General features: G+C 35.9%; 1 protein-coding gene across 3 annotated transcripts in view; it reads left to right on the forward strand.

Annotated features, from left to right (window-relative positions):
* THEMIS (thymocyte selection associated) overlaps window positions 1–25567 on the forward strand; it is a 168415-nt gene that overhangs the window by 25057 nt on the left and 117791 nt on the right. For all 3 annotated transcript variants that reach the window (XM_012736554.2, XM_076002978.1, XM_076002979.1), the window contains exon 2: window positions 13366–13524. In XM_012736554.2, coding sequence (XP_012592008.1) covers window positions 13366–13524 — 159 coding nt within the window. The remainder of the gene's footprint in view (window positions 1–13365; window positions 13525–25567) is intronic.

Genomic DNA, 25567 nt, shown 5'->3' on the forward strand with positions numbered 1-25567 from the left:
AGAACATTTATATCATTACATCACTCACGTTGGTCTTTTACAGCCATGCCCACTTTCTTCTCACTCCCCCACCCTCTCCTTAACTCCTTTCAATTATCAATCTGTTGAACATTTTCATAATTTTGTCATTTCAAAATGTTATATAAAGAGAATCATATTGAGTATAATCTTTTGGGATTGGCTTTTCTTCACTAAGCGTAAGTCTCTGAAGAATCATCCAGGCTTTCCAGTGTATCAGTAGGCATGGCTGTAAAAGACCAACGTGAGTGTTGTAATGATATAAATGTTCTGTATCTTGACTGCATCAATGTCAATATCCTGGTTGTATTAATAATTCTTTGTTCTTTGTTATTGCTGAGTAATAGTAGTATGGGTGTATCTTGGTTTAAGTAGTCACACATCGAAGAACATCTTGTCTGTTTCTAGTTTTGGCTATTGTGAATAAGGCTACTATAAATATTTGTATACAAATTTTGTGTGAAAATTCAAGTTTCCATTTTTCTTGAATAAAAGCCCATGAGTGAAATTGTTGGTCAGATAATGGCTGCAAGTTTGGTGTTTTCTGTTTGTTTGTTTCTTTGTTTTTAAGAAACTGCCAAACGATTTGAGGAGTGTCTCTATCATACATTCTCACCAGCAAATGTAGAAAGTAATCCAGTTTTTCTGTACTCTTGCCAGCATTTGGTGTTGTCACTATTTTTTATTTTAGTTATTTTGATGGTATGCAGTGATAGCTCATTTGTGGTTTAAATTTGCATTTCACTAATGGCTAACAATGTGCTCATTTGCCATCTGTATATCCTCTTTGGTGAAATGTCTTTCACATCCTTTGCCCATTTTCTAATTGTATTGTTTGAATTTTTACTGTTTGATTTGAGAGTTCTTTCTGCATTATAGATATAAATTCTCTATCTGATACATAGTTTGCAAATATTTCTCCCAATCTGTGGCTTGTCCTTTCATCCTCTTTACATTGGCTTTCACAGAGCAAAAGTTCTTAGTTTTGATGAATTCCAATGTACTAAGGTTTCCTTTTATGGATCATGCTTTTGATGTCAAGTCCAAGAACTCTTTGTCTAGCCCTAGGTCCTGAACATTTTCTATTTTATTTTCCTAAAAGTTCTTTTGTTTTATATTTAAGTTCATAATCCATTTTGAATTAATATTTGTACATAAGGGTCTAGTACAGCTGACCCTTGCCCAACATGGGTTTAAACTGTACAGATCTAGTTACATGTGGATTTTTGCAATAAATATACTGCAAACTTTTTTGAGATTTGTGACAATTTGAAAACAACTCCCAGATGAACCATGTAAACTAGAAATATTTTAAAAATTAAGAAAAAGTTAAGTATGTCATGAATTCATAAAATATGTTATTACAAGTCTATTTTATCATTTAATACTATAAAATATATACAAATCTATTATAAAAAGTGAAAATGTATCAATATTTATACACACAAACATGTACAGACCATACATGGGGCCATTCACAGTTAAGAGAAATGTAAGCAGATGTAAGGATGCAGTATTAAATCATCACACATTAAATTAACTGTAGTACATATTGTACTACTATAATAATTTTGTAGCCACCTTCTGTGCTATTATGGTGAGCTCAAATGTTATCCCCTTAAAACTCCATGTGACGTTAGTCATCTCCATGTGAAAAGTTCTGTCTCTCCAGTAAATTGCATATTACAGTAAAAAGTTGTCTCTTATTGTGTTTAGTGCAATACAGTAAACCTTGAATAACACAATGGGGTCCATGCGAAGTGCTACTAGTGATGCTGGAAGTGCTCACAAGAAGCAGAGAAATGTCATGACATTAAAAGAAATAGTTGAATTGCTTGATAGGTACCATAGACTAAGGTCTGCAGCTGCGGTTACCCACCACTTCAGACAGACAATTCATCTTGTAAACAGACAATGTAAACTTACAGTATTCATAAATACGGTACCATTCTGTAAATGTGTTTTCTCTTCCTTGTGATTCTCTTAATAACACTTCTTTCTCGCTAAAGTATTTTATTGTAAAAATACAGTTTATAATACATATAATATACAAAATATATGTTATATGTTAATCACCTGTTTCTGTTATCAGTAAGGCTTCTGGCAAACAGCAGGCTATTATAATAGTAGTTAAATTTTTGGTGAGTCAAGAGTTTTACTTATAGTTTTCACTGCGCAGGGGTTGGTACCCCTAATCCCTGCATTGTTTAAGGGTCAAATGTACTAGGTTAATTCTTTTAATTATTTTTATTTTATGGGTATCAATTTTTTTCCAGCACTTTTTTGTTGTTTACAAAAGCTTATTTTTCTTCCACTAAACTGCTTTTGCAACTTTGTCCAAAATGAGATGGGCTTATTTCTGTGTGGCTGTTTCTAGACAGTGTATTTTGATCCATTAATGTATGTATCCATTAATGTATGTATCTATTCCTCTGTTAGTACCATACAGTCCTGATTACTGTAGGAAAATAAGTCTTGAACTTTGGTAGTCTGATTCCCCTCTCCTACATTCTTCTTTTTGAAAATTGTTTTAGGTTGCCTAGTTCCTTTGCCTTTTTATATTCATTTTAGAATAATATTGTCTATACCTACAAAAAATTTTAACTGAAATTTTGATCACAATTGCATTAACCTGTATATCAATTTGGGAAAAACTGACATTTTTTTTGTTGTTGTTTGTTTTTGAGACAGAGTCTCTCTTTGTTGCCCAGGCTAGAGTGAGTGCTGTGGCATCAGCCTAGCTCACAGCAACCTCAAACTCCTGGGCTCAAGCAATCCTGCTGCCTCAGCCTCCCAAGTAGCTGGGACTACAGGCATGTGCCACTATGCCCAGCTAATTTTTTCTATATATATATTAGTTGGCCAATTAATTTCTTTCTATTTATAGTAGAGACGGGGTCTTGCTCTTGCTCAGGCTGGTTTTGAACTCCTGACCTCGAGCAATCCACCCACCTCAGCCTCCCAGAGTGTTAGGATTACAGGCATGAGCCACCACGCCCAGCCAACAGCTTTACTATGTTGAGACTTCTAGTTAATGAACACAGTCTGTCCCTCTATTTTTCAAGATCCTTAGTTTCTCATGGCAGCATTTGTTAGTTTTCAGCATAGAAGTTCTATATGTGTTTTGTTACATTTATAACTAAGAATTTCATTTTTGACAGCATTTATAAATTATATTATAATTTCAATTTTGGTATCCAAATGTTCATTGCTAATTGTAGAAATAAAATGGAGTTTTTATGTTAATCTAATATCCTGCAACTTTAATGAACTAAATGTAATAGTTACAGGAGGTTTTTTTGTAAAGTCTTTGGAATTTTCTGTATAGATAATTATGTCATTTGCAAATAAGGATGGCTTTATTTCTTCCTTTCTGAGATGTATGATTTTCTTTCCTTTTCTTGCTTTACTGCACTGGCAAAAACTTCTAGGACTATGTTGAATAAGAGTGGTTAGAATGGATATACTTATTTTTTATTTTAGGAAGAAAGCATTCAGACTTTTACCATCAAGTATAATAATTTTAGCTGTTTTTTTTTTTTTTTGTAGATTCTCTTTACCAATTTGAGTGAGTTTCCTGTATTTCTAGTTTTTCTTTGAGTTCTGTTTTATAAAAACATTTATATAACAAAATTTCATTTTGTTAAATGCTTTTTCTATATCAAGTGATATGGTCATATGCCCTTTTTTTAGCCTATTAATACAATGGATTACCCTGATTGCTTTATGGATATTGAAACAGTCTTGTATCTCTGGGATGAAGTGTGATAAAACTTTGCACATTACAAAGAAGGGACAGGCCCTTGACTGGCTTCTTGATGATATCATATAAGATCTTGGGCTATCCTGGCTGATAAGAGTGTCTTTGCACCTTCTTGATCTTGGGCCACTCCAGATAGCTCATGCTAACAGTGTGATTTATGGTGAATGCCTGTTTTTGTTTGCTTGAGGTCCTGGGCCACACTGTATTATTCTGACCTCTGAGAGTGGTGCTGGGCGCTGAGTAGTTAAGGTCAGTCATGTGTGCACTACCTATATGACTGACTCCCAGTGAAATTCCTGGACATCAAGGCTCAGGTGAACTTCCCTCATTAGCAATAGTTTGTATATGTTGTTGCTCATCATTGCTGGGAGAATGATGCTATGTCAATGTGACTCCAGTGGGAGAAGACAGTTGGAAACTTGTGCTTGGTTTCTCCTAGACTATGTCCTTTTTCATTTGTTCATTTTAATCCATATCCTTTCTCTGTAAGAAACTGTAATCATGAGTATAACCACTTTTCTGACTTCTGTGAGTCATTCTAATAGATCATCAAACCTGAAAGTGGATTTCGGGACATCTGATACATGTGGGCAAACATCATTTTGCTGGACATTCAGGTAGCTATTGAAGGAGGCTTTCAACAGATGGAACTGAGAAGCTGAGAAACTGAGATTGTTTCTTCAGGTTGATTTAGTGTTTATTAGAATGGTCATTTGTAATAATCTACAGTTACAGCTTCCTGAAGCTGATCATACTTCTGAGTTTTTATAGAAGTCTCCACACCTCTGCACATGGGTTCTCCAAATCAGGCCCAACTCATCTTCTCCAAGATAGCTTTCCATTGAACTCACCTTTCTCCCTTCCCAGCACTCTCCAAGAAATAGTCTGGATTCTTATATGTTAGTCCAAACTAACTACAAAGCATATATTCGATTCCCTTCTTCCTTAAGATCTGGCTTTTACTTCTTTCAATAAGAAACAGAATTTTGATTTACAAAACTTTTTTTTTTTTTTGATGGAGCACAAAGGGCAGAGTTTGGAAGTAAAAAATAGTACATTTGGTATTTTTTCTCTTCGTAATTAAAAAAATACTAATTTTCTTTTCAGCAGGGTGAGAAATTCCTTTATGTCATATACTGAGTTCACCTCAGTCTAAAATCTACTGTATGATAACCTTCCATTTTTTGATTCATACATTCACATGAGAAGATTTTGGCAATTGTGAAAAATCTTTTTCCATTTCAATAAAGCCTATATTTTCAAGATTATTATTTCCCTAAGTATTCAAATATTTGTTGAATCTCAGAGTTTAACAATGACTAAAATTTCTCTCTCCCTCCCTGGGGAAAAAGTCCTCACCTCCTTGGCTTTAATGGTGGAAGGGAGAATCCAGTGAAAGAATCCAGCTTAGATAAGGTATTGTTTCCCTAACTTTGCTACTCAGCTTTAGGGCATTGTTACTTTTTCTACTATAGGAATTACTTCTACCATTGGTTAGCAAAGCCAAATGTTTCATACAAAATGGCTGGCTATTCCTCACACAAAGATTTTAGAGTTTCCTGGCAGGAAACCTCCTTTGGACATCCCTGGACAAGTACACATTTTTGAGAGGCAGGACACCATGTTGCATGACTCCAAAGATGCCATTCCCATCTATGTAAGTTGCGGTTCGAGTAGTTTTACAATGGTCAAACCTATGCTTAAAGCAGTGGCCCTGAACATACTCCAATTGTCTGATAGCTTTATTTGTAGAAAGAACTACTAGTGACAGCTATCTTCAAACATTTTAAGGCTTCTATGTAGAATAGTTAAGATAATTCCACTTTCTGTATGATTCCAAGGACTTAAAATAGTTGTAAATGTATATCCTACAGGAACAGAGATTATGGTTAATAAAATGAAAAACTTTCAAACACTGAGAAGTGCTCAAAAGTAAAGCAGGTCACCTTAAAATAAATATAATTTTACCAGTGGAAGTGTTCAAAGAAAAGTTGAACAGCCAACCGCTTGGTAGAGATCTTGTGTAGAGACTCAGTCCTTCTAACACATTAGTAGGGTAAGAGGGTACTTAAGTTCCTATCTGACACTGAGACTCAATGATTCAAGAGATCATTACAATGGATGGCATTTTGCCTAAAGATGTAAATGAAATTTAAACTCATTCTACAGCTGGCATTGGGCTATATAAGGTTGTGATTATTATCAAGTTAGACGTTTTATGCCTCAATTCAGACAGCTGCCCTGGAATAAATGTTGGATTGAGGGATATGTGTTCTTCTGCCAGATTTCTTTTGACTAAGACTTTGGGAGTAAATTAGCCCAATTTGAGGATTAAAATCATTAAGAATAAGTATCGGCCAAGAGGGCTTAAAGGAAGCAAGATCAGTCATAGTGTAGAATTGGACTGGAAATAACTTATACCTGGTATGCCATCTTCAACTGATGGATAGTCACCTGGAACTTTATATTGAGGAGGATTATTAGGCCACATCCAGATTCAGCTGGAAATATGCCATGGATGATTAATGATCAGAGGGACAAATGGTAGAATATACTACAGATATTTGCCATTTCTGTATGAAGGATAACTGGCATACTATTTAGGGAGAACTCATAGAATTCATCTCCTGGGGAATTTCACCTTCTCATGGCTTTCAGTCTTAGCTGTGCAGGTGGAGCAACTCAAAGCATCCAGGGTCAATTAGGCTGAGCACTGCATTGTACAACTGAGACGAGTATAATGTAGAAATCAGAATGCCAATGAGTAAATTACAATTACAACTATTACTGTCAAGTTGATTAAAATTCCTGTCCCTTTTACTTAGGGCACCCAGGCTGCTGTGTCATTGAGATAGATGAATTAATAACACTGATTAAGACTTTGTGTATTAGGTCATAACTTTCCTTTTTCCTATATGTTCAAATTTTACTCAAACTCCTTGAGTCTACATTCTGGTTTCCTGCCTTGACTGTGGTCATGGTTTGCACTCAATGTCTACCGGAAGTGCTTCTCAAACTCTGTGGTAAAGGCCCAATTTATTTTCTTTTTCAAATCCATCACATGTTGGTACTTTGGTAAACTATAATACAAATACATAATAAAATGAAATCAAAGAAAGATTTATAAAATAGAAGCGCAATTTCAATGAACATAACCTCAAAACTTTTTATAATTTATGAATCTATACTCTCAATTTCTAAAGTATAATTCACAAGGAAAATAGTTTAGAAAGTATTTAATTAATGCAAATGAACTTAGAGAAATACATAATATAGTGAAGCTTTATTTTTTATGTATTATGTGAACACATTATAGTGCATTAGGGTCCCTGAATAATCAATGCAATCAGTGTATTTATATTCATTAAATGGGAAGTAGAGAACAGGTTTAAGATCTTAAATGGCTATAAAGGTCTACAGTAGATTTATTTAACATTTAAGATAAAAACATAGGCCAATACATGAAAATGTATAAAATGTACTTGAAACCAAGTCCTTCCTAAAAGAATAAGCCAACTCCAATGCAATACTGTTTATATAAAATAGTATGACATTATTTATGAAGTCATTTTGAGGGTTAAAATGTGAGTAAAATGTGGGAAATATTTGGTCAATAATAGCATCAGGAGATGTGAAACCAGTGATTTGTTCCACCATTGTAGGGAAATGTTTTGTGGATGTGTAGGAGGGCTGTTCATCTCATACACACGCCTCTCAATCCCTTTGCTATGATGATGATTGACACAAAGAGCCACAATGATGACTTCTGTCATAACCACTTGCAAGCCCTCTTAGTACAGTTTCCTTTAGTATATTAAATGAATAGGTTCTGCCATTAAACAAACACGTTTTTAGCTAGTGTATGAAACTGTGAATTATTCTTTCCCAACCACTAAAACTGTCATTTGAATGTCATGCACTTCACTCAGAGTGGTTGAAAATTTGAGCTTTTGGCCCTACTACTATTTTAATCTGATTTTATTTATCTCAGGCTCCAGACTTTTCAAACTATAGGAGCCTTTACTGCTTCCCCCTGTTTAGACTTTTTAAGTAAGATTCACTAAAATTCACTACAGTCTATTGATCATTTCTGTCATTAGGCTTGACTTCCTGGATAATACTTAAACCCAAATTCAAAGAACCTCATATTCTTAGTGGGTAAAGAGATTATAACTTAGTTCTTCTTAGTGCAGCCATCATTTTTCTTACTACCTAACCCTTTGCCCTCTTTACATGGTTATTTAGGGAGGTAGAGAATCTCTATGACCTTGAAAGATCACTTTCTATCAATGTTCAGATATACATCTTGGGAGTATATCCAGTGTGTCACTGGTAGAATCCACCCCTAGTAAGGCTGCAAGCTTGCTATTTCAGGCCCATTTATTTGTACATTGTATTCATCTATTTTTAGACATAGTCTTCATGTACTGGGAATGACTTTGTCTCCACCTTACAGGGAATGGAGACCATGTCTTTAGAGAAGATTGACCTTGTAAATGTCTATTGCAACGTTAGCCTCCTTTAAGCTTCATTCCGGTGGTCAAGTGTTTAGAGATTCACTTGGAAAATTGAATTTATCACTATAATGGTCTCTTAATGTCATATCAACCACCATGTCTGGGGACAATTGCCAATGAAATAGTTTTACACTTACACATTTCCTTTACAGGGATGTTTTCTCCTTGATAATTTGCACTATCCTTAAGCAAAGAATAACCATACCTATTTATGAAAAGCAAAGATGCATCTCCACTGGCAACACTATCTGATGTGGTTCTATATACATTTTCAGACACTATTAACAATACTTTCCAGATGTAATTTCCTAACTTTTCAAAATCTATCTCAGATTATCCCATGAGCTCCCAATCATGTAAACTTAACAAGTAGAGATTCATATTGTAGAATCACTTACCCTTAATACTCCTTGTCTGAGGAATTCATAAGGTGGATAGCTTATATACCCATTTGATATCGAAAATACCAAGTGAAGATATAACCCATGCCAAAGCCTTGAGTTGTCCATGCTTTAAGCTGCTGATGTGGAAAGACCACTACTATGTTCACAACAATCGTTATTTTACAGTAAAGCTAGGTTATAACAACATTCACTAAGGATCTATTAAGTGATGAAAACTGTTATTAGCTGTGGGGGGGTTGTAAAAATATAGTTCAGATGATATCTCTTCTCTAAGAACTCATAATAAATTCCAAAATATATGTAATATCAATGGCCAGAAAATAATACCCCGATAGCGGGCAGTGTTAATAATCACATAGGGCTATAATGGAGATAAATATAAAGTTCTATTAGAATACAGAGGAGAGAATGAATTCTTATGTGGTTATGGGGATCAAGGAAGGTTTTTGATGAATATGAGCTGAATCTTTAGAATTGTTGGACTTTGATAAGTTGACGAGGAGGTACAGGGATGAGTGGCATGTATAGTGGTGGGGGCAGGGGGCAGAGTGCACTTGAGTAAAGGGAAAAAACTCTTCAATGTAGTTTCCTCTTTCTTGAGTGCCACACATTTTTAACTTTGTAGAGAAGATGGGAAAAAAATCTATTGAACCAATTGTTTTGGCTGTTCTGATGTGATCATAGCATTGCTTATACGGATTGTCAAACAAGGGATGAGCTCATAAAAGGATATTAATGTGTCGTTTTTATTGAGCAAAGTAGCATTACAGAAAAGGTGATTTCAAAGGCACATGGCTCTTTCATTACAGCCTTCAGGGGTGATGTTTGATCACTGAAAACAGGCTGCTTTGTTCCAGCTTTCTCTGATGTTTGGCGTTATCCTGAATACATATGCTCTGACTTGGAAAGAATCAGTCTGTAAAGATTTAATAGATTTGAGATTTGCATATTCATAATACAGGTTTTGTGGTTAAAATGAAAACCATTTTAATACATATGTCTATATATGCACAAATATATTTCAGACACATACCTCAGCAAATTTTTAAAACGTGATTAAACATATTATGTGTTTTTTCTGAGATTATGAAAGTTGGCTATTTTTTAAATCCACCATTTTATTTAATCACTAAGGAAAAAATAAATTTTAAGGGACATTAGATTGGTGGTAACAAAGTGCAGTAAGATTTCCAGTTTCAGGGATTTGAGATTTGCTCTACGTCCCTGTCACCTATCATAGATATAACTTTCTAGTGCTGGACATCTCTGACCACTCTTCTTATTAAAAATGAGTTAAAAGCTTTCTTGGTTAGAGAAAATTGGAAGTCACAAAATATTAAAGAGAAATGTTAAAGGTTGGCATTTGCATACGGTTCTTTTTCTTATGTTATTGAAATCAGTGATTTTTCTTTTTTTCAAAAGGAGAGAGATGCTTAGAAAGAGACCTAAGGAGTCAAAAGCTTTTCTTGTGGTGACCAACACTCACAGAACTTTCTCTTCATAGAATTCTCTAGCTTCTATTCCTTGTGCATTGATATGCAATCTCACCCAAATTTATCTTTTCATTTTGAATTCCAATTGAATCTTCGAAAGAAGGATCGCATTCCAAGTCAGCCAGTTTGCTATACATTACATTTACTATTAGATGCTCATTCCATTGAAATTAAGCTCAACAGACTTAAGCTGAAATGGGCTAGGTTAAAGATTCTATTTCATGTGAGAACAAAAAATCCTACTATGTCAACTTTCTACTTAAAATCCTCCCCTTTCTCAGTTCCTACTTGCAACATCCTCAATGACACCTAATGCTTCTTCTGCATGGCATGATCCACTCTCTTTGTTAGTTTTGCAGCAATCTCAAAACAGAGACTATTTTGTCATATAATACATCTGTTGCCTAGACCAAAGCTTTACCAACCTTAATTTACTTATAAATCATCTTGGGATCTTGTTAAAAATGCAAGTTCATGCTGAAATGAATAAAAAAAAAAATACAGGTTCTGATTCAGCAGGTCTGGGGTCTGGCTGAGATTCTAACAAGGTCCCAGGTGATCCAGTAGGCCTTTGGGTAGCAAATGCCTAGAGTACACAAATGACCTCTCATTAAATTGACATTTGTTCCTGGACCCTGATAATTGGAAATATAGATTCTCTGACTTTGAGGTTGCTTCAGCCTTTGAATGGCTTTTTTGCTTCTTGGTAATTTCATAAAGACTGCATGATTGAGACTCCTATTTCTCTAGTCTCCTTTATTACCACTTTTCCTTTCTTTCTTTACATTTTAGACAAAACAAACTACCTGAAGTTTCCAAAATGTATCAAGTGTTTTCACATCTCAGTGCCTTTCAAAGACTATTTCTTGTCCATCCTGGCATCTTGTGACACTTCCTTTAAAACTCAGTTCAGCTGTCATCTCTTCTAGGAACCCTTCCCTAATCTCTTTCCCAAGTAATTGCTTAATTAAATACTTTCAATATACTCCCACAATGTCCTGTATTTCCTATAATATTTCTCATAATCTCTTGCAATTGTCTGCTTACTTACTTGTTCCCTTCAAGACATTGCTTCTAAGAGGAAGAGCTTGTGTATTCTATTTCTGATACCTACTGCCAATCACCAACATAGTAGGTTTTTATTAAAGTTTGCTGAATGAATAAAGAGGGGAGATTGATGTATTGTAATCATGCAAAAATATAATGTAATATTTCTTCTCATGAAGTTTAAAATTGAATTGGGAGTAATAAAAACTAAACTCATAAAAAGTTAAGTACAGGGTGAGATAATTCTAAAGATGTAAAATGTTAGTATGTGATTAATTGCCAAATGAGGATCGTAGCAAATAACCATTCTGAGTTCATTGGAGGAAAATGTCACTGTGGATTTATTAGTTTTTTTTTTTTTAATACCTCCATTTGTTCTACAAACTACTCCTGATAACACTATGCATTGAAGTTAATAGAAGTATGAGCACATATGTAGTTAAGGGAATAGTACGAGAAAAGGAGGTGGTTGTGGAAATACATACTCAAAGCATGAGGAACAGATAGATAGACTAGCTTGTGTGCAAAAACGCTCCTTGCTAAGGTATGGACGCATAAAAATATTGGTGCGTTGGATCGTCATTTCCACTCTGCCTGGGAGGCTCTGCCTTCTATAGGGACATCAAAATTCCTTTGTCCTCTGGCTTCTGGTGGAATTTGGCTGATGGGGTACCTTGAGAGAAGAGTGAGGGCAGGTTATTTATTTTCCTGGGCTGCCTAGAACTGGCTATGCCTCTAGTTAAATGACCCTGATGTTAAACCTCCTCAAATTATTCTAATTTGAGTGTGCCCTGTTACCTGTTGGGACTCTGATATGATTGCAGAATTGTTTAGAGCTAGATTGGATGCCAGATTTAATAACTTTTATGACAACCATTAATGCCATAAATATGTTTTAGTGTCCTGCTATATATCAGGAAAGATTCTATGGGGAGGTGGTTCGATAGAGAAAAATTCAGAAAACAAACAAGCCAATGTAAAATCCTGTGCTCATATACTTTATATTTAGTGTGCAAAAAGAATATAAACCATCTTGGGGGTAAGAAAAAAATGATATATTTAAAAGCCTATCATTCTGTGGTGTTTATTTATATCAACCTTTAGTTTACTCTTCAATTGTAAAGCAATTATATGCCAGAGTTGTAGTTTTGGTTTGTTCCTTTTTCACTAGGGGTAGATTATTTAGAACTTTTGCCTCTGCTCTTTCCTGTTGCTCATCTTCTGGTTATTTCACTGCTCGCTGTCCTTTTATCAGGGGATACAAAAGGAAAATAATGAATGAAAAGCTCAGCTTTTACATCTGGGATAAAAGGTTTGTCAGGAAGGAGACTGAAATTCTGAACTAAAATGAAACTTTTCAGTTTTATCTGTGTTGGTCTGCCTCTATTGCCATAAAGATACTGACAGTTGTTTCCAACTTGTCAAAATCCAAGAGATAAAAATGGGCAAAAAGTCTTATATTCATAATAAAGAAGAAACCCCAATCTAATAAATAACTATGATGCTCATAATATAAAGTCCTGGTGAGCAGACCCCTTTGTCGTTGGATCTTGGATTGTATTACAACCTTGTTTGCAGTACTTACTTAGATCATTGTTGAGTCATATGAGCCCAATTCTGTGACCCAGCAAAAACAGATCATAAATCCCAGCAGTGGGAGGCATGTTTCTAGTTTGACCTTGGAAAGATGAGTTAAAGGAGCTGAGGAAACTATAAATTCAATTCCTAATAATGAAGGAAAAAAGATTGTTTATACGTGGCCCAGTGGATGAAGTGAAAGTCTAATATTTTTCCTGGTACATGCTATACATTTTGCCAACCTTGATTAAATTCCTTTTTAGCAGGTAGCCAAAGAAGGGCTGAGTAAAAATGAGGATTTCCCCCCATATTTTTATTTTTCAAATTTTATTTTCAAAATTATTTATTTTTCCATTGCACATATGTATTGTATAGTGGTGAAGTCTGGGCTTTTGTACCCGTCGCCCAAATAGTGCACATTGTACCTCATAGTAATTTTTCATTTCTCACCTCTCCCATCCTCCCTATATGAGGCCTTGACTCTACTTTGTTCTCCGATGTTTGATTCTTTTTAAAAAGTTGTTTTTACTCTTCTTTCTTTTTAGGCTCCATTTATGAAATGTTTGGAAACGAATGCTGTTTGTCCACGGGAGAAGTAATTAAAATTACTGGACTCAAAATTAAGAAGATCATAGCTGAAATTTGTGAGCGCATTGAAGGCTGCGGCTCCCCACAACCATTTGAACTGCCTATGAGTTTTCCAGGTACAGGATGTTACAAACACTTGTCATTTGTACAACTATATTGTCAATAATCATGTACCTCTACACAACTGAAAAAAATGAAAAAGTGGTCTATTTTTCATTCTAGGATAATGGGTAATAAGAAATTAGAATTCTTGTAGTTCAATCATTTTAAGGACTAAAGTAAGGCAAATATTTTCTCCTCTTTTTAATAATCATCCTTTACATAAGAATTAATCACTTTGGTTAAAAAATATTTAGGGAATTCCAACTTTATGCACCCTTAGCTGTGCTAGATAGTGAGAATTGAGAAATCAAAGATGTATTTTCATAAAGTCTATGCAACTAATTAGTATTACTTAAACAATACCCACCCTCTTTGTCATTCCTATTGCCATTACTCTAGCTCCTTGGATCACTGCTGAACTTCCCTGTCAGATCTTACTGACAAGTCTGGCTGGTCTTTTTTGTCTAATTAACTCTACTTGGACTTCCAAAATGAGTTCAAATATCGTGCTGTCTGGAACACCTTTGCAGACCCTCTAACCTACTCTAGATATCTATTGTCTATGTTCCCATAGTTCTTGGGTATGATAGCATACCCATTTGGTAGTCATTGATGATTTTCTTGTCTTATTCTCCAGACTAGGAATTCGCAAACTTTTCCTACAAAGGTCCAGATAGTAAATATTTTAGGCTTTGCAGCCAGATGGTCTCTGTCACAACTATTCCACTCTACTGTGGTAGCATGAAAGACCTATAGATAATGCATAAATCAATGAGCATGGCTATGGCTCAATAAAACTTTATTTATAAAAACAGGTAGTCAGCAGGATTTGGCCTGTCAAATGTAGTTTGCTGACCAATACTGTAGCCTAAAACTCCTTGACTGATGAATATGAGCATGTGACTTTGTATTTCTAGTACCAAGTATATTTTCTGGCACAGAGTATGTGCTCAATTACTGTTTATTGAATGAGTGAATAAGATTCATTCACAATGGAAGAGAAACTTTCCTAAGAATTTATAATCTAATATGTTTCATGATATGATTGAAGTATACATAGTTTCTATGGGAGGCTTGATGAGGAACACAAACTATAGTTGGCTGTGTTTCAGAACACAGATTCTGGAGTTAACATATTTGTATCCCAACTCTGCTGCTTTTTAGTTGTATAAACTTGCCAAGTTATTTACCCTCCTCTTATGTACAAAAGAAACAATAAATTATCTATCTCCTAATGTTATTGGGAAGACTAAATATTGAAATATATTTAAATGCTTCAAATGGTACTTGGCATATAGCAAGGGCTATAAAAAAGTGTCAGCTTTTATTACCATTGTTAGGATATTATTACTATTATCAGGGGAGTCAGGAAAAGCTTTTCAGGGAATGTTTTAATTGAGCTGAGGTTTGGAGAATGAAAATGAATTAGCTATATTAAGGTGAAGATTCTGCCATGCGCTATAGTATCCTATCCACTTTCAACTGAAACCTAACCCATTGTTCAAATCTGTTTCTTCCTCATCCTTGTCCTTATAAACATGGTTCTCAAACTTGACTGCATATTGGAATCATTTAGTAAGCTTGAAAATATTCTGATGCTCAGGCCACTTGAATGAGATATTCTGATTTATTTGGTCTGCAGGGAAGTCTGGCCACCAAAATTTCTTAAAGCTCCCAGAGCGTTACTAATGAGCAGCCAAGGTTGAGAACCCTTGCTTTATAAGAAGCCTTTCTTAAGTAATCTAATTAGATGTAACAACCCCCTTTTTAAATCACTATAGTCTTTCATGCCTTAATTATTGCATTTATTACATTTTGCATGTAATTGAGGTTATTTGCACACTTGTCTGACTAGTACCATCTGCCTAATAGATCATAAGGTTGCTGAGGGCCCAATCTGAATCTCATTTACTATTGTAATCCCCACAGTGTTTACAATAAGATGCATATAATAAATATTTAGTAAGTTAAAATGATTAGAATCTTTTGGTAGAAGGAGTGTTTCTTATTAGGGTAATGAAAACATGTACTTTTTGGCTAACAGTTTAACTTGGGGAGTTGCTATTTAGAATATCCCTTTGAGCTTTCAATTGACATGGTAATCTTATATCCATTGAGCAATAATTTGAAAAATATGTTTATAAAACTAGTTTTATTGTACATAGTAGGGTTAAAGTGGAAGGGTAAAGTGATTGGTGATGGTCAGGATATACTTTCTAACAAAGAGGAATCCTAGGTGGTGATGAAAGAGATCCCAGACAGAGGAGTAATCCTGCTACCTCAGCACTAGGGAGAACGACAAAAATCAAGAATACTAATATTATTCAAAAATATTAATAGCAACATCTCTACTTACACTATATTTAAAACTTTCGATTTGAATTCCCAATTAGATTTTAAACTCAAAATTTCAATAGTGTTTTAAAGCATCCTTCCTTATTTGTAAATTTCCCAAATTTCCTTTTGCTATGGATTTCTGATATTCTATTGTGGTTAGAGGACATACTTTGTATGATTCAATCATTTTAAATGTATTGAGACTTGTCTTACAAACATATAACCTATGCTGGAGAATATTGTCTATGAACTTGAGAAGAATGCATATTCTATTCTTGTTGGGTAGTGTTCTACAGATATCTCTGGTTTATAGCATTGCTCAAGTCTACTATTTCCTTGTGGATCTTCTGTTTAGTTCTATTCATTATTGAAAGTGGAGTATTGAAGTTTCTAGCTATTATATTTACATTGTCTATTTTTCCCTTCAATCCTGTGGGTGTTTGCTTCATGTATTTTGGGACTCTAATGGTAGGTGTACATGTGTTTATATTGTTATCTGTTCTTGTTAGAGTGACTCTTTTATCATTATATTATATCCTACTTTGTCTCTAGTAACAATTTTTGTGTTAAAGTCTATTTTGACTGATATTAGTATAGTTAAAATTGATATTATACACTCATATTAATAGGGGGGAAAAGTATAAAGAGAAGTGAACAGAGTGACAAAAGCCTTTGGGACACCACCAAGTACAGCAATATGTGAATAATAGGATTCCCAAAAAGTGAGGGCAGAGAGAGAGGTATAGAAAGAATATATGAAAAAATAATAGCAAAAGCTTTCAAAATTTGATGAAAAACTATCCACATACTCCAAGTAGGACATACTCAAAGATCTCTGCCTAAGAACATCATGATAAAACTGTTGAAACCAAAGATAAATAAAGTCTATTTTGTAAAGTATAGAAAATTACAGCTAGATAAGTAGAATAAGTTCTGATGTTCTATACTACTGTAGGATGACTATAGTTAACAATAACCTATAATCTCAAATAGCTTGAAGGAGAATATTGAATGTTTCTGACACAAAAAATTGATAAATGTTTAAGATGACAGATATGTTAATTACGTTTTAGTGTTCTGAATTTGGTTGACGTCCATTGCTAGATAGTTGGTGCTCTCCTTTGGGGGTGTGCTTTCCATTTGATTCTTCATACTTCCAGAATTCTTTTGCTGATTCCTTCCCATCTGGATCAGCTGTTGCTTCTTACATTTAGATTTTTGTTTGGATAATGATATGCCCTGTTTAGTCTTTGAGCCAGTAGGTGGTGTTTGTGGGTGAGATTCAACCACACCCTTTATGATGAATCAGTAGATGCAGTAAAAGGGTATGCAGAATGATCTCTCTGTCAGTAGGTAGCACTTGCTGGGAGGAGCAGGCTACAGTGGTTGTTTTGGGGTCCTATAACCAGCTCTTGTTCCTCTGGAGAGGCACTCTAGTTCCTCAGGTGGTGTTTGGAGCTCTGGGACTTCCAGGTGTGTCCTTATTCTCCACCTCAGTGGGGGCAGGTCAGAGAGTGAGTCTGGGCAGAGCAGGATTGGGTAAGCCTGTCCTCAAGCTCCAAAAATGCTGTTAGCAGGAGTCAAAGGTCTGTTTTCTGCTTTTGGGCAAAGCTGCCAGGAAGGGGCTGAAATGGCCCCACTCAGCCAAACATTCTGTGTGTGGGTTGGGTGGGGAGTCTGAGACCCGCAGTCTGGAGCAGGCCTCGCTCCTTTCTACCCTCCCCTATTCCACAGTTTCTCCCAGGCCTCTGCCAGCAGGTAGGACCTCAAGCCAGTGGAGCTTCCCTGTCTGTGATGCTGGCCGGTGGTCTGCATGGGAGGTGTGGGCTAGGCACACACCTTCCCGCAGAAGGAGGGTTGCCCCTCATACTGATCTGCCCTTGAAGGTGCACATACCTCAGTAGGCTCATTCACAAATATCCCTTCTATGCCCCAGGGCCATTCGATTGAGACCTAGGTGTAAGGGCTCTGGTCTGCAGGCTGGTCCCCTGGGCCCCAGAGATCAATCCCTGACCCTGCCAGGGAGAGGAGTGCTGATCTTGTCACCCACAGGGTGCCCATGCTTGGATCTGTGTGCCTCATGATTTGCCCTGCTCTCCTGGAGTCCAGGAAAGGGGTGTCTGGAAGGTCTGGCAGGTAGAGAGCTCACAGTCAGAGTCTCAGTCTGCTGTAGAGCCCCCAAAGGAAAGGTCCCATTCCCTGGAGATGCCTCCTGGTGATGGCTAAATTGTCTCTCTCAGCAGACGCAGGCAGGGAAGGGGGAGGAGGAGGGGAGAATGAAGCAATATGGTGCCTGCTGATCAGCGAGGGTCTGCGCAGGAGGAGGTGCTCCGAGGGAGCTGGGAGCCTGGTGCCCCCTCTGCAAGAGGCTCACCACTCACTGGCAGTGGCTGTTTCTGGGCTGATGTTAGCAGGTGTCCCAACTGCTCAGAAGCCCGCCAGCAGTCTGAGATGGAAGGGAGAGGAAATTTAACTGCTCCACTTACCCTTGTCACTGATCTCCAAGCCTCTCCGGGCCTTTCTCCTTCCAGTTTTCCTCCACAACTTCTTCCCGTAGAGTCTCCTGTAGTTTCAGGCACCCTTCACTGGTCTCCAAGCCTCTCTGGGCCTTTCTCCTTCCAGTTCTCCTCCACAACTTCTTCCCGTAGAGACTCCTGTAGTTTCAGGCTCCCTTCCTTCTGACCTTCGTCCCATCTATGTTTGTCTGCCGGTTTATATTTTTTCACTTTCTTCTAAAAATCTGTCTTTCTTGCAGAGACATACTGGCTGGTGGCTTTTCTTGTCTGCCATCTTGTCCCTCTAGACATGATTTTCTTAGTTCTTTGAATATATTTAAAACAGCTGCTTTAAATTCTTTCTCTAGTAATTCCAATATCTGGGCTTCTTTAGGGACAGTTTTTATTGACTTCTTGCCACTTCCCCACAACTACGTATGGATCATACTTTCTTATTCCTTTGCCTTTTTCATAATTGTTTTTAAAAACTGAACAATTTAAAGGATATAATGTAGGATTTGTAGAAATTGAATTTTTTCCCCTTCTCAGGGCTTGTTGTTATTGCCAGTTGTTTGTTTAGTGAATTTTCTGAATTAAATGTGTAAAGTCTGCATTCTTTGTCACACGTGGCCATTGAAGTCTCTGCTAAGTTAGCTTAGTGGACAACTAATGTCTGAATAGAGATTTTCTTACAAGCTGAAACCAAGAAGTCTCCAGTCTTTGAAGAGGGGCTCTTGTGTTCATTTGTGGGCATATCTTCAACACTCAGCCAGGCAATTGACTAGTCTTGCTTAGCCTTTACTTAAGATTCATGTACAGTCTCAAAGTTAGCCAAAATAATTGAGAGTTGCAGGCCTCCTCAGGGCTTTCCTGAGTGTGCATATGGTCCTGGGTATGTGACTTTCAAGATTCTCAGAATATGTTGGAACTTTTCAGTGTCCTTATGGAAATCTGATTTTCCAGATTTTTCTAGCTTATTGTTTTTAGCCTATTTTTCTAGCCTATTGTTAGCCTATTGTTTTTCCCTACCAATGCACATAACCACAAAAGTTAAACAATTTTCTTTTATTGTTTTCAACAAATGTTCTGAAGAAAAGTCTTTCCCTAGTTAATAAGTTTAAATGAGATAAAGTAAAGACAGCCACACAAGTAAAATCTTCCAGGGGGCCGCTGGACATGTCAAATAATGACAATTCTCTGGGGTTGAATTTTGAAGGTGCCTCAACCCCTTTCTGATCCCTCCTGTGACTGCCAGGCTGCCACAAAGTTTGTTGTTCTTACCAAGATTCCACAATTTTTTTTTGAAAGAAATACTCCCCAGATTGCTCTAATTCTTTGGTTAATTTTTAGAGATCTGAAAAATTGATCCTGATACTTTTTTTTTAGACCAGTGGTCTCATTGATTTTATGAAGGTAACAATTTCTAGAGGTTCTTATTCCAGCATTTTTGCTAACGTCATCCACCTTTCTGTGTTAAAGTATATAAATACAGATCCTCAATCTCATATGGTAAATTAAAAATTTTGAAGAAGATGACAAAAACTTTGGAAAGGATGCCCAGAATTATTTCTTTGCAAATAAAAAAAAATCTGCTAAGAAAAGTTACCCAGCGTTTGACCAATAAACATAGCTTTGCAGATGCAGCTTCAGCAAATACAAGCTCAAGCAAAAGCCAATAAAGAGGCTGAGTGTGGTGGCTCACGCCTGTAGTCCTAGCACTCTGGGGAGGCCAAGGTGGGAGGATCACTCAAGGTCAGGAGTTTGAAACCAGCCTGAGCAAGAGTGAGACCCTGTCTTTACTAAAAATAGAAAGAAATTAACTAGCCAATTAAAAATATATAGAAAAAATTAGCTGGGCATGGTGGTGCATGCTTGTAGTCCCAGCCACTCGGGATGCTGAGGCAGCAGGATCTCTTGAGCCCAGGAGTTGGAGGTTGCTGTGAGCTAGGCTGATGCCATGACGCTCTAGCCCTGGTAACAGAGTGAGACTCTGTCTCAAAAAAACAAAACAAAACAAAACAAAACAAAACAAAACAAAACAAAACCAATAAAGAAAAGATTTGCAGAGATTTAGTGAGGATACTTACAGGGGACAAACTGGAACCTGGTATTTTTTGCTAAAATGTGAATGGGAAACTAATACCACTGGTTGGTTGCATCTTATATTAACATTATGTTTCCATATGTCTCTATTTTGTCACCTCAAAAATATGTTCAAATATATTAAAAGAAATGAAAAGCAATCATTTCAGTTCTGTGTGGAACTAAACATATTGCTTTAGAAGCACATTTTGTTCTTTTAGAAGACAGCTGTTCTGGCTAAGTCTTTTCATGAGTTAGAAAAGATGCCATTCTTGCCAAACACAACAATAAGATATACTGATATTTGGTGGTTGATTGCATTATCCTCATAGATTGGTAGATCATGTAGTGCTAGGTTTATCGTGAAGCTCTAAATTTCTGGATTACCTCCTGGAAAGATTTGTTTCTCTTTTACAATGTTGCAAACCATGAATAATGAATGTCTTCTCTTCAGTCTTGAGAAATATCCTGAAAAAAAGTGTTTTGATACATTTTTTGGTGAACAGAGATTTTTTTTTCCCAAACAGCAAGTTTACATTAAGTGTCTCCAAACCATATGTTCAAGGAAGGCTGTGGTTATAGCTATAAAATCAACATTAAAATTACAAGGTTAGATTAAAGACATTTTTCTGTTTTAATTTTTAGACAATACTCTATGAATTTTAATACTGTATAGGAATTTTGTTTCAGGAGTTAGGCATTCAGAAAATGTTAAAGATGGAACATCCTCTACTACCCTACACCCTATCCTGTCAATATCAAATAATCAAATGAGGATACTGATGATATGCCAGACACTGTTCTTAATAGTTTTACTATAAAACTTTTCTAAATACTTTTATGTATATATAAATGACTAACCAAATCCACATTTACAAATGAGAAAACAGTCACCACTTGTCCACAATCACATAGGAAGTGGTTATTATATGTTGAATCTCTATCAGCACTCTCCAATAAAAAGAAAATATGAGCCACATATATACTTTTAAATTTTCTATAGGCACATTTATTAGCTGTATATGGCTGCATAATAAATTTTCTCTAAATTCAGCAACTTAAAACAAGACATGCTTACTATCTCACACACTTTCAGAGGCTGAGGAAACTGGGGGTGCGTTAACATTGTGTAGTTCTGCCTCAGGGTCTCTGAGGTTGCAGCGAAGCTACAGGCAGGGAGTGCAGTCTCTGCAGACTTGACTGCTTGGGGAATTAGATTTCCAAGTTCACTCCTATGGCTGTGCTGTTCACTCAGATGGCAGTTCTTCACCATGTGATCCTCTCTGTAGGGTTCCCACAGAGTGAGTGATCTAAGAATGAGAGAAAGCCCAAGGCTGAAACCACAGTCCTCTATGGCCTAATTTCAGAAGTGACATAGCATCATTTCTGCCATCTTCCTTTGATCACACAGACCAATGCCATTGCAGTCTGGGAAGGAACTGCACAAGGGTGTGGCTACCAGGAGGCGCAAGTAACTGGGGACTGTCTTGGCGGCTACCTAGCACAGATTTTTTTTTTAAAGTGACATTAATTTTAATATGTTTTATTTAAAAATATGTATTTAAAATATTAGCCTTTCTACAATTAATTAATATAAAAATTATTGTGGTATTTTACATTCTTCTTATGCCAAGTCTTTAAAATTGGGTATATACTTTCCATGTATAGCCCATCTCAATTCATGTTATCCAAATTTCAAGAAGACACATTTCAAGTGCTCAGTGTGATGGCCCCAATAGTGACACTGTATTAGATAACAGATCTAAACACTCTGAGTGATTCCAGAGTCTGCTCTAGAGCACTTCTTGCTTAATCATAGAAAAAGAATGAGATAGTCTTTTTTTCTTAACCAATATCAGTGCCATAATAAGGGATTTTCCTGTTACATGCAGAAAGCATTGTAATATTGAAAAATATTAGAATTAATGGCACTCATAAATTAACATAAGACAGGAATTTTTAGATGAGTGTTAGAAAATTCACTAAATTGACTAAATATAAAATTTCCTTCACATGGTTTGTGGATTTTAATCATGTATTAAAAACAAACTTTAGTCAGTGCTTTCTACTTAAATTAATATCTAACAGATAAATGGATTTTATCTGTCAAGTATCAAGCAACTCATAAGTAGCCATACAGCTCTAGGCTAACACCACATTTCCGTAAATTACATCAGTAAGAAAACAGTGAGCCCAAGTGGGCTTTGTGGTTTCTTACTCATAGCACAGCAGGCCGCACGAGCTTCGTGTCTCAGTGGTTCCCTTTGACTATCAAGCCCCATGAGGTGACATAGAGCAGACCAGGTGGGTGCTGAACTCATAGCTGGATAACCAACAGCTTAGAAACCCCAAACATATAAGGAGCTGCAGGCAAAACTGCCAACCTTTACCCTTCACAAAAACTTATCTTTATTACCTTTATAAAATTATCTTTATAAAAAAATTTCTTTTGGGGAGAGGAGGGAGACTTTACTATCTTAGAATGTCTCTAAGATAAGAGATAATCTCGATCATTTTTATACTGATTGAAAACCAGTCTGCTACCTCTAGCTCCTGAAGGCATGTAGAAATGCCATGGAGAATTCTTTTCCAGAATATCTATATCCCTTAAGAGTTAGACTCTTTTAAAATGATTTTTTTAAGTGTGAAAAATTTAGAAAAATATTAAAAATAACCAATGACAAAAATTGGATTAATGAAATTGCTTCTGTAAGACATTGGTTAAGGTTAAATGGCTAAAATTTATAAAATCTGCTCCATTATTCCTGGGTACCAAAATACTAATATATTATCATTTTTAAAAATGAATTTCCCCATTGTTTCATTTGGAGAATTATTTGCTTAATTAATAGAAAACATATAGTACGTCCAATGGTCATTCATTGTATTTTCATTTACTATTGAAATGACTAATCTTTCATCTTTAACTATATTATTATTGTACCTATTTTTTGACTAAAGTATCAATTTCAAAAGAACCTGATAGAAAAATTACTATGCAAAAATTTAAGTATATTTAATAGTTTTAAATAATCTATCTTCTGTTTTTTTGAGGGACTTCTGTCAAAGGAAGCAAGATGTAAAGTAGAATTTGCTCCTGCTTTTCCATCTGGATGTTGCAATGAAGCATGATTCAGAGCAGCCCTAAATAGAGCTCTCTGCCTTTTAGATAACTTGCTATCCAAGGAATCAGGAGCTATTCTTCCAGATTTTCTGGGTCAACTTCTCTTAAGGAACCTCTTCCCAACTGTGCTCACTTAAGCAAAATAAATTCAGCTATGTCTATTAAACAAAATATTTTCCCAGACAAAATGGAGTATTCTGTATCAACTACACAAGAAAATGTGAATTGATCAAGATGCAGAAGAAATTCAGTTGCATTTTCAGTTGCATTTTTTAGCCTATTTTTTCTTTGACTCTTTAGTAGGTGATCAGATTGTTTATCTAAGTCCTTGGTCTTTAGATAACTACCATGTATCTTATATGGAAGACAGATTTTGCAATTTTAGGTTAAAATGATCTTTTTACTCACCTATGTGCATTTTAGCATCAGATTAGAATTCTGTCAGAAAGACCATTTTAAAATAGGCTATTTTATAGCTGGCACTGTTCTACAAGTTTTCATAGTATTAATATCTTTAAGTCCATCTTCTAAAATCTCTCTCATACATCCTTGTTACCAACCCCTTTCCTACATGCACGATTCTTCTAAAAGTTTATTATGATGTTACCTCAACTGTATCAGTATGGAAGGATTCTCATAAGAGGAACTAGATTGCCCTTAAAAGCTTGTTTACTCAGGTCTTCAGTTTGTTGACTCTTCAGTGAACATTGCTAGAGCACGTCTCTAGAGTTATACACAATTACATTTTGAAGATTTTAGAGATAGAATCATGTATTAGAATCTCTATCTCTAAAATCTCCAAAACAAGCAGAATTGCCCCTATACTCCTTTACCGCACACACCCCACATACCACAGCCTCCCTGACCATCCATATCCCATGCCAGAGTGGTACATTTCTTGCAAGTGATGAGCCTACATCGACACATCGTTATTACCCCAAGTCCATAGTTTACATTAGGGTTCACAGTTGATTTACATTCTACAGGTTTTGATAAATGTAAAATGACATGTGTCCACTTTTATAGTATCATACATAATAGTTTCAGTGCCATAAAAATCCTCTGTTCTCTGCCTTTTCATCCCTCCCACTCCCCTAAACCCTGGCCACCACTGATGCTTTTACTGTCTCCATAATTTTGCTTTTTCAGAATCTTATATAGTTGGAGTCATATAGTATGCAGCCTTTTCAGACTGGCTTCTTATACTTACTGATACACATTTAAGATTTCCCCATGGCTTTTCATGACTTGGTAACTCATTTCTTTTTAGGGCTGAGTATTATTTCATTGTCTAGATGTACACCAGGGTATTTGTCCATTCACCTACTGAAGGACATATTGATTATTTCCAAGTTCTGGCAATTATGAATAAAGTTGCTATAAACATTCGTGTGCAGATTTTTGTGTGGCTATAAGGAACTTAACTTTGAAAGTTATAAAATGTATTAACATATGCATTTTGTTTTATGAGTAACATATGCATTTTGTAGAAAATTAGAAAATGGAAGAAAATGCAGGGAAGAAAATAAAACTCCCTATAATCTCATCACCAGAGTTATCTTGTATTCATATTTGGTATATTTCTTTCCATTGTTTTCCAGTTCATTGTACACCCACACACATATAGACCCAGGTTTTAACATAATGGGGAAAAAAAGCCTTGTTTCTGAGGATTTGCCTGTGTCATTCAATATTCTTCCAAGCATAATTTTTATTTTCTATGTAATAGTCCCTCATATGCATATTCCATAATTTATTAAATCCATTCCGAATAGTTATGCAATTTGTACTATGATGAACAGCCTTTTAGACTAAAATTTTATCTGCACTTCTGATTATTATAACTACTGGTTCAGAAGTACAAGTAAAAATGTTTTTAAAGATCTTGATATATACTCAAATCACATTTAATAAAGACTCTGCCAATTTGCATCCCCACCAGGAACATACGAGGGGGCCAATCAGACTGCTTTTTTGAGGCTATGACTTAACTGTTCATCTCTCCTTTGCCATTTTTTA

Source organism: Microcebus murinus, chromosome 5 (assembly GCF_040939455.1).
Source record: "Microcebus murinus isolate Inina chromosome 5, M.murinus_Inina_mat1.0, whole genome shotgun sequence".
Taxonomy (NCBI): Eukaryota; Metazoa; Chordata; class Mammalia; order Primates; family Cheirogaleidae; genus Microcebus; species Microcebus murinus.